This window comes from Nicotiana tomentosiformis, chromosome 5 (assembly GCF_000390325.3).
Source record: "Nicotiana tomentosiformis chromosome 5, ASM39032v3, whole genome shotgun sequence".
NCBI lineage: Eukaryota > Viridiplantae > Streptophyta > Magnoliopsida > Solanales > Solanaceae > Nicotiana > Nicotiana tomentosiformis.
The window spans coordinates 18,329,507-18,340,158 of NC_090816.1; the positions used below are offsets into that span (position 1 = coordinate 18,329,507).

Here is a 10,652-nt window from a genome sequence, read left to right on the forward strand (position 1 = left end):
CCGTAAAAATAGCCTCTTGCAGAAATGCAGAGTAAGACTGCGTATAATAGACCCTTGTGGTCCGGCCCTTTTTTGGACCTCGCGCATAGCGGAGGCTTAGTGCACTGGGATGCTCTTAGTGCACTGGTATCCTGTATCCGCATTGGGTCCATTTAAATCCAGATTTGCACCGAAAATTTTTACATTTAGAGTAAAGTGCTCCCTAACAAAAAAAACTCTCCGTGAGTTATGATTAAGGATAAAGGAGTATATATATATATATATATATATATATATATATATATATATATATTTGCTGTTTGCAGAGTTTTGACTATAGAGAGTAGAAAGAGAAAGGAGCCTCATCACCTTGTATTCAAGTGTCATTTTTTCAATAAACAGTGGTTTCTAGTAACACTCAGTCTCATATCCCTTTCTCCTTTTCTCATTCCATAAAGCCTTTGTGGATTCCTTCCTTCGATTTACCAAACTGTTTTTTGGTTCTTTCCTTTTTCTTTCCATTGTTTTCACAAACACTATTATCCTTCTTCTTTCTTGTTCTTTGTTCTTCTCCTTTTTTTCTCTCCCTCTTTATCAAACATGTCCACTTAAAAGAAGATAAAAGAGCTTAAATCTTTGCCCTCTTTTTATTACTTACACCTAGCTTTTTACATTCTCCAACTAGCTCTTTATCTCTCTCACTTTTTCCACTTAAATCTATCATCAAGAATCAAACTTGAAGTTTGTTCTTCTTTCTTTTCCCCTTTTCACATATCTTTCTTTTCTTTTACTTCATCAAGTGTGCAACTTTTACTCTATTTTTCATCAATTTGGAGGTTTTCTGGGGGTTAACAAATAAGAAAAAGCCAAAGCCACCATAATCTTGAAGTCTTAATTATTTCAAAGATTTATCCACAAAAATGCCCTTAGAAGGGGTTTTTGTTCAACCTCCATCTTCTTCAAATCCAATTCCTGATCTTTCTCTTCACATTAGCCCTCCAAATAGTTCTTCTTCTCCATCTTCAAAGCCAACAAATTGTCTCACTGAGCTTTCTTTAGCTCATCCCACTACCATTAATAAAGAAAAAAGCTTGTTTAATAGTGAAAGTAGGACTTTTCCAAGAAACCCTTTACCCCATCAAAGCCAAAACAACTATTTGCTTCAACAAAATAGCCAAATGAATAATATAAACAATGGGGTTTCATTATTAGATGTTTCTTCAGAGAGTACTTTGATGAGGCCTATAAAGGGTATTCCAATTTATCATCAAAATTATTCTTTCCCTAATTTCTTGGAAAAAGATCCAAAGAGATTTGGATCTCTCTTTTCACCTTATAATTTCAATGGAAGTTCTGATCATCTATCAAATGCTTACCGGATACCAATGGCTAATAGATTTCACCATCACCATAGCCAATATGGAGTTGGATTAGGTCATTCAAATGAAACAACTTCTCATAGTTATATGAGATCAAGATTTTTACCAAAATTTCCAGGAAAAAGAAGTATGAGGGCGCCTCGTATGCGATGGACTACTTCACTTCATGCTCGGTTTGTTCATGCTGTGGAACTTCTTGGTGGCCATGAAAGTAAATCCCAATTCTCTTACTTTATGTTCATCCCCTAGTTTGAGTTTTTTCCTCTCAAGATTTCATTTTTAGGGATTTGTTTTTTGAATACTTACATAATATTGCACTACTAAGATTTTCAGAAAATATCAACGAAACTTACGGTGAGAATTGAACTTACACTTATTTTTATATGATGAACTCATAAGCCTTGAAATTCTTACTTTTTGTTCATCCCTTTGTTTGAGTTTTTTTACAACAATAACAAATTCAGTAGAATCTCACAAGTGTAGTCTGGGCAGGATAATATGCACCCAGACATTACCCATGAGAACATAAATGGGTTATTTCTAATAGACTAGTTTGAGTTTTTTTCTTTTATTTTTTATGTTCATTTTTTGGTGATTTGATTTTTGATTACATAATGTCTTATTAGCTGGGATAATAACAAAGGTCTAATATTGGATTTTCTTGATTTTTAGGGGCTACACCAAAATCAGTCTTGGAGCTAATGGATGTCAAAGATCTCACTCTAGCTCATGTCAAAAGCCATTTACAGGTAAAGCAAAATGAAAACTTTAACATAAAAACAAGGGGAAAAAAAAAAACTCAGTTTCAATACTTTTCTCTTTTCTATGTCTTTTTCTGTGGGTGAATTCTTCCTCCGGCACAATAGCCGATGAATGCAGTGAATGACTGAATGAATGAATTAAAGAAAAGAAGTCTGGTGTTTCTGATAGTATTGCAGAGATAAAGAAAGAAAACAAAGAGAGAGAAAAAGAAAACACTTGGAAATTAGAAATCTTACTGTAGTAAGGATGATAAGGGGTACTGGGGTTGTAACTGACAAAAGTAAGTCATCATTATTCAATAATAATAACACAGCTAGCTGCTATAATTACTTCTTCTTCTACCTCATCAAAAACATCAACCTCGTGATTAATGAATCAATTTTTAAGAAACATTTGACCTAGAAATTTTCCCCAGAACTCAACTTTCTCACCCTTCTTTCTTTCTTTCTATCTTTTTCTTTTGCGTAGAGTTTCTCTATATAATCTATAGGTTACAGGTTCGAGTTGTGAAAACAGCAACTAATGCTTGTATTAGATTAAACTGTTTACACCACCACATTTTGTCGAAAACTTACACTTTAAATATAAATAAAATATTAGATTTTAAAGGTATATAACATATACTGAACATCCTTTGTCGAGAATTTTTTTCACTTTTTTCGACTTTGAACACTCTGAGAAAATTTTTAGTTTCGCCACTGCTTGGACATGCGACCCTTCTTCCGAACCTGCGTGAACGCAAGATACTCTATGGAACAGACTGCCCTTCTTTGCCCTTATTATGCCAAGAAAATAATTGTCTATGTGAGATTTATGTGTAATGGGAAATTGAATTTTTTTATATATTGAAGGATTTAAGTAATATAAACTGATAGTATAAAATATTTCTACACTATAAACGTAATTTAAGTTGTTATAACAAGACATTTACTCTATCTCCTAAGTTAACAGATGATGTTTGTTATAAACAGTTAATTGTTTTTGAAGGTAACTACTTCAAATTAATGGTATTAAAATATTAATACTGTTATGCAGTACATATAACTTATACTTGTTGTAGACTGGTATTAAAATTTCTTTCTTTTTCTTTTTCTTTTGCAACCTTATGTTTAAGAATATAGTCCATATGTTAGAGAGATATAAGTATAGTGGTTAATTAAAATCTTTTAGTATTTGTTAAATGATTGTCTAAAATTCTAAAATGCTTTTCCAATGCAGATGTATCGCACTGTTAAAACCACTGACAAACCTGCAGCTTCCTCAGGTAATTAATTAATCTTGCTCTAGACTTCTGTTTTTATATAACTTTCTGCTAATCCTTAACCTTAGCCCCTTGTTATTGAAATCATTTACACCATAACAATTACTAAAAATCAATCAATAAAAATTATTGGCTTCTGTACTATTGTCCATAGTACATTATATTGATACTTATGTATATATTAGAGTTTGATTATGTTATTTTTTTAGGGCAATCAGATGGGTCAAGTGAAGAAGATCTCTTAAAAATAGACAGGATTTTGGATCAGAGAGGACCATCTGATGGATTTGATGATCCTTCAACTACAACTCCTACTCTTTGGAGCAACTCCTCAAGGTACAACACATAAATATAAACCTTTGAGTATTAGAAAAAATCAATTAGATATTACATGACCATGTCACTTGTAGGTTATTACGTGTGAATCTCTATAATAAGTAATAATTGACAATAAAAATAGCTATTAATTAATCTGTCATAATAGGTTAAACTATACTGACCGTGCAAATAAATCTTTCCGCTATCACATCAGCTAAAGATATTTACAAGTGGCTCCGTAAAAAGTGAAAATGTAATCATGAAATAGAGAAGTACTACAATTACTTAATATAACAGGTAAAAGTGAATTGTAATACATCGTATTAGTTAAACTCTAACTTAAATATCCTTTCTTTTATTCTTTCTACTCTTCTTTATCAAAAAAGTAGTCCGGTTTGCGAGGTATTCCGCGTTTACGTAGAATTCGGGGAAAGGCCGCATCGGTGATGTAAAATAGTTTACTCTAATGCAAGCATTAATGACTGCTTTCACGACTCGAACCATAAACTATATGTCATTCTTCTTCCATCACATATACTATTAATACTTGTAAATATTTTATGAGTAACTGAAAAATGAGCTAAGAATGTCACACATACAACTTTTGAAGTAATGATGGAGTGATGAATAGAATTTGTTAAAGAGGGTAACAGGTTTCCTTTTTCTTTTGCATGGACTGAATCTTAGAAATGCAAACCCACGTACATCATTTTCTAAAGAATATATAAAAGAGTTCTTGTGACAGCTTTTACTTTATCTTCTGCTTCATTTTCCTCTTCTTTTCTTCTTTTTTGATTATCTTGTAGTACTGCACTCTATTCTTTAATTGGTTTCATATTTCTTTTTCACCTGAAGCATATAAAAAGAAAGATAGTATTCAAATACTCCTGTAGTATAGCATTTAATTACTGCAACTAGCACTTTATCTTTTCTTTTTCTTTCTCTTTGCATTTTGGAATTATTTAATCTAATAGACAAACCCTTTTACTTTACTTTGTTGTTATTCTCTTCACGAGGAGACTTTTACAGATAGGTCCAAAAAAAGACCTGTATCTTGACTTAAGTGCTCTCCCTTTCTCAAAATTATAGTAATATTTGTTTAAAGTTTGCATGGTGTTCGTGTGGGCTTCTTTTGTCTTTTCTATGTGTGCTTAATATATGTATTAGAAAACAATCATATCTTGGTAAAATGCAGCTTCTATGTACGTATTAATTAGGAAAACCTGTTTCTATAACTTGTCCTTTTCCTTAATTTTATTCTTTTGGTGAGTTCCTTAAACGTATTCCTAGTTCTTCTTCAAAGCAAGTATACATAGTCCAGAAAATCCACATAAATATGAAAGAATCTGAATAAGCCTAATTCTTCTCAACAGGCTAAAGAGTGGACCTATAACAAAAGTTAAAGCTGGATAAGCCGAGAGAGATGAAAGAAGCTAAAACGGCTTGATGTGATTATGGTTAATTAAGTGAAACGTTTAAGAGATATATAGTGGATATTTTAGATAAATGATCTTATAATATAATTAAGGCTATTAAATATCTTTCTTAAGAAATATGCTAAAACCTTAAAATTAAAGACATATAGTATATATTATGCACAAGTCAAACCACTAACTTTATAAAGAAATAATATTTCATTCTGAAGGTAATTTATTCATTGTAGATTATTTTTTTCTTAAATTGAATCCATAAACGCAAGCTTTCACTAGTGTGGTTGGGTTAGTAGGATAACTTACACCAAAGATAGGAGGACGTCTCCTATTTACAACTGGTCCTATTTAGTCCAACCATGTCTTTTTATAATAATATTGCTAATGGTCATGTTATGTTATAATATAATATATGCTCTATAATAACAGTTCGCCATAACAGGCAAATATCTCATAACAAGTAAGATTATTACAGAAAGATTTGACCGTATTACTTCCGTGCTTCATTAATAAGGTTATCGACATATATAACAGTACATGCTGAAATGTTTATTTTCTACTTGAATTTTCAGCGGCAGTAGAGATAGATGGTCACAAGCAAACTTCAATGACGCGAATGGCCTCAGATCAACCTCTTTTCCATCTCAACAAAGATCTGGCCACCATATAGAGGTACTACATCCCTCATTCTTTTCTCGTTCTATACCGTACAAGTGTCAAATCTATTAATGCAGTCAGAGGCGGAACTAGCCTATTCGTGCCGTCACATTTGCTTAAATATTGAATTTGTACTAGAAAATATATTAAATATATATAAATATTTAATTACGAACCCATTAACTAAGATAAACTATGAGTTTTGTGACAAATTCAGAACCCATAAACTTCAAACTAATATAGTTATAATTTATCTATGAACCTCAAAAGCAATATTTTCTTCTGACATCGTATTGGGGCAGGATGGATGAAATATAGACTCGCTTTCGATGTTTTGTGTGACAAGAACGTGCCACCAAAACTTAAAGGTAATTTCTACAGAGTGGTGGTCAGACCGACGATATTGTATGGGGTTGAGTGTTGGCCAGTCAAGATCGGTTATGTACCAGAAGATGAAGGTAGTAGAGATGAGGATGTTGAGATGGATGTGTGGGCACACCAGGTTAGATAGGATTAGAAATGAGGTTATTCGCGATAAGGTGGATGTGGCCCTTATTGAGGACAAGATGCGGGAAACGCGACTTAGGTAGTTTGGTCATGTGAGGAGGAGGAGCACAGACGCCCCAGTGAGGAGGTGTGAGATGTTGACATTGGAGGGCCTACGGAGAGGTAGAGGTAGGCCAAAGAAGAGGTGGGGAGAGGTGATTAGGCAAGACATGGCATACCTTCAGCTGACCGAGGACATGGCCCTTGATAGGAAGGTATGGATGTCGAGGATTAGGGTAGTAGAGTAGGTAGTCTAGTGTGTTCATAATAGTAGTATTGGCACGCAGTTTCGCTTTCTGTTGGTAGTAGGTTTTTATGACTAACCATTATTTTCTTTTATTGTTGATCACCTTACTATCTTGTTGTTTTTATTCTGCTTTTATATGGCTTTTTGGTGCTGTCCCTTCTTGTCAATATTTTCATTAATGTGGTGCTTATGCTTTCCTGAGTCGAGGGTCAATTGAAAACAACATCTCTCTATCCTCACAAGGTAGGAGTAAGGTCTGCATACACACTACCTTTCCCAGACCCCACGGTGTGGGATACTACTGGGTATGTTATTGTTGTTGTTGTATAATTCCGTAATTATGTCAACTTAATCAAATGTTAGTTGTTTTAGCCCAAATTGTAACTTAAATTTCACATTTATTCGACGTTTTAAACGAGTCAATTAAAATCAAGGAGCAATCTTTACTAGATTCTTAGTTATTTTTGCAAAGACTTTAGTGTATTGGATCTAGCTTATCAATGGGAAATGAGACTTCCCCGTTTCTCCCAAATGTGTCCAATAGTTCTGGAGTTTAAATTTGAACTAAATGTGTGAAGATAATATATTTTGCAGGAACGTGAATATTCAAGGCCAGTGAGTTATGTAGGTTGCAGTTTGGATCAGAGAAATCTTAGCTTGGAGTTCACATTAGGAAGACCAGATTAGGTAGAAAAGGAGCATGATTGAAGTGCATAAACCCTTCAATTAACTTTGTTTTTGGCTTAGCTGATTCTTCTAATCTTCCTCTTCTTCTTTTTTTTGTAATTTGAGATGAAAAGAGATGGTATCAAGTTTGAAATATTAAGAGTTATTGGATAAAAAAGAAAAGAAAAAAGGAATGGTTTTCACATGCAGCTTCAACTCGGGGCTCTTTCGTTGCTGATCTCCCATGCATATATAATTTTTTTTGGGTTTTGTCAATTTGACTTTTATTTTTTCTCTTTTTTTTTTGGTTCATTTTTTCTTGTTTGAATCTCTTGGGTTGGCTATGAGTTTGTAATGTAAAAGTTGTTAGAAGATTGTACTGAATGTAGCTTGAGGCATGTAAGGACACATTCGGAATATTAGTCCAAAAGCAAACAAACTAGAGCAAATTACACATTTGGCAGATTAGTCAAAAATAATTACTAGCCAAATATATAAAAAAAATATATATATATTGATATATAAAAAATATACAATAATCCTTTTTTCTCTCGGTACACGTTAGGTGCTAGCTAACCTGCGCCTTCGCCAGAAATGGAAGGAAGAGGGAGACCAAAGAAAAATACCAGCAAAACACCAGTGTTAGAACGACAATTAACTGATATCATCACGCGAGAGCAAGGAAAACAAAATGCAAAAGCAAAAGAGAAAATACAAGAGGAAGATCTGGATCTGGTAAGTGATAGCGACCTAAATTGGCCAGATCTGAGTAGCAATCGAACTAAATTGGCAACAATGATGAGCCTAGTCACTCAATTGATGCCTAAAATGAACTCCGGAGTGAAGGGATTAGCTGTATCGATGACCTCAGTTGGTGGTGTGAGTACGAGCAAAGCACAAAGCAATGGACCAGTAAATGCAAACTTGACAAAGGAACAGGAAAATGTTGCGATTGACGCTGAGAAACACATGCATGAGAAGAAAGCAGTACAGAATGGATATGGGGGAAGATCCTGGGAAGGTTTGTTCCATGAAAACAAATTTGCAGCAAAGGGAATGAACTTATCGTACATTCCACCGGTGATACAGGACGGGAAAGTTGTAATGCAATTATTGGAAGAGGACATAGCAGAGGAAAATCAAAAGTAGAATCGAGCAATAATCTTGTACGTGGTTGGAAATACTCCAACTATTGGGGCAATTGAACGATTCATAGCAAGCTAGTGGAGTAAGGTCAGAAAACCTAAGGTACTCTTCCATAATGATGGGTATTTCATAATTTTGATGAATAGCTGTAAAGAGAGGGATGAAGCGTTAATGAATGGGTATACTATGAATAGCAGACCAATCATACTCAGGCCATGGACAGAAGGATTCGATTTCAATGAGGAAGTGCTTAAAACCATTCCTCTATGGGTCAAATTCCCCAAGCTACCACTGAACTATTGGAGTAACCAGGACCTAAGTAAAATTGGGAGTGGTTTGGGAAAGCCCTTATATGCTAATGCATGTACTACAGTAGCTGATAGAGTCTCATATGCTAGGGTATTAATTGAAATGGATATCACTAGGCCATTACCAGGATCAATCAAATTATATGATCCCAAGGGAAAGGTGATTGAGCAGATAATACAATATGACTAGAAGCCTCAGTACTGCCAGACATGTTGCCAAATAGGCCATTCATGTAGAGACAAAAAGAAGCAAAACCAGGAGGATGGACAATAAAGAGTTCTTAAGCAGAAACAGAAACAAGAATGGAGAATAGTGAGGGTGATTGACCCTAAGGTGGATAAAGTTGATGCTCATGGTAGATTTCTGGATCAACTGAAATCAGAAGGTGATGAGGTTCCTACCAAGCAGGTAAAAGAAGAACAATGGAAACTGGCTAGAGGAAAGTCTGCATAAAAAAAAACATGGGAGCTATAAGTGAAAATGAAGTAAACATAGGCAATGCTTTCAAAGCTCTATTTGATACAGCACAGAAGATTGTGCAACTCTCTAAGGCTCATGAGAAAAGAGGGCAGTATAGTGGAAGGGATAGAGGAGGAGAATATAAAATACCTACTATATAATGATGAATATCATATCATGGAATGTTAGGGGTCTAAATAAAGTATATAAGTAAAAAGAACTCAAAATATTAGTAGAGAAAATAATGTGGTACTAATAGCTATTCTGGAGAATAGAGTCAAGTAACCTAATATTGATTCAATAATTAAGAAGGTGTTTAATAACTGGCAATGGGTAGCAAATTATGATGCAGCTCCATGAGGCAGGATATGGGTAGTATGGGATCAAACAAAGGTAGAGTTTAAGGTATTGCAAATACATGAACAATATATTGTAGGACATGTGAACATGAACCAGAACAGAATCAAGTTTAACTTTGGTGTTGTTTATAGAATGCATACTATACAAGACAGGAAGATATTATGGGAGGATCTGGGGAGAACTATGGCTAGAGTCAGTGGCCCGAGCTTAATAATGGGTGATTTTAATACTATTCTATCTAGCGAGGATAGAGTGCAGGGGAATGCAGTACAAGAGATAAAGGTGAGAGTTTTTAAAAATTTCATAATGGATGTTGGATTAGACGAACTCAGAACAGTGGGGAGAAAGTTCACCTGGACAAATAACCATGTTCATAGTAGAATTGATAGAATACTAATAAATGCAGAGTGGATTCAAAAATGGCCTGCGATGGAGGGGATTATTATGAACCCTGGCTTTTCAGATCATTGTCCTTTGAGCCTAGTTATTGATGACACTAGCCAAGAAGGTAGGCGACCTTTCAAGTTTCTCAATTGTTTGGAAAATCACAAAGAATTTGATGACATAGTTAAGCACTTCTGGAGAAAGAGGCAAAGGGAAAATGCAATGCTAAAGGTGTGGAATAAGCTCAAAATGCTAAAAGGAGATCTAAAGCAGCTGAACAATCAAAAATTTAACAATATTGGGCACAAGATTGAAGTAGCAAGGAACAAATTAGAAGATATCCAGGCTCAAATTACAACTCCAGGGAATGACAATGAGGCAATATTACAAGAAAAGACTGCAAAACTTGAACTGCTAAATGGTTGGAGGTGGATGAGTGTATACTGAAGCAGAAATCAAGAATCAAATGGCTCAAACTAGGGGATCCCAGCACATCATACTTCCATGCCTGTGTGAAAAATAGACAAGCAAAGAATCATATTGGCACACTAATCAATAGTGAAGGGCAAATACTTCAAAGTGCAAATGAAGTAGAAGAGGAAATAATGAGTTTCTACAAAAAAAACTACTTGGTACAATAGCTTCACAATTACCAGTGGTCATACCAGAGATCATGCAGAATGGTTACATGTTGAGCAGGCAGCAAAAGCTATAGCTAATCAAGCCAGTTACTAGAGAGGAAGTTACGA

At 34.5% G+C, this 10,652-nt stretch overlaps 2 protein-coding genes across 3 annotated transcripts; both read left to right on the forward strand.

The window, feature by feature from the left end:
• Positions 1 to 322: 322 nt before the first annotated feature.
• LOC104101828 (transcription repressor KAN1-like) lies at positions 323 to 7,662 on the forward strand. 2 transcript variants are annotated; one of them, XM_070202026.1, is made up of 6 exons: positions 323 to 1,569; positions 2,031 to 2,107; positions 3,339 to 3,384; positions 3,600 to 3,717; positions 5,702 to 5,801; positions 7,174 to 7,662. In XM_070202026.1, exons 1-6 carry the CDS (start codon positions 900 to 902, stop codon positions 7,264 to 7,266), a joined length of 1,104 nt encoding a protein of 367 aa, XP_070058127.1. In that variant the 5' UTR covers positions 323 to 899; the 3' UTR covers positions 7,267 to 7,662. The 2 variants fall into 2 exon arrangements, with proteins under 2 accessions (XP_070058127.1, XP_009607646.1); XM_009609351.4 differs by having other exon boundaries at positions 325 to 1,569; positions 3,591 to 3,717.
• A 2,070-nt stretch (positions 7,663 to 9,732) lies between these two features.
• LOC104101829 (uncharacterized) lies at positions 9,733 to 10,350 on the forward strand. Its single transcript, XM_009609354.1, has one exon. The coding sequence runs from the start codon at positions 9,733 to 9,735 to the stop codon at positions 10,348 to 10,350; it is 618 nt and encodes a 205-aa protein (XP_009607649.1).
• Positions 10,351 to 10,652: the final 302 nt, after the last annotated feature.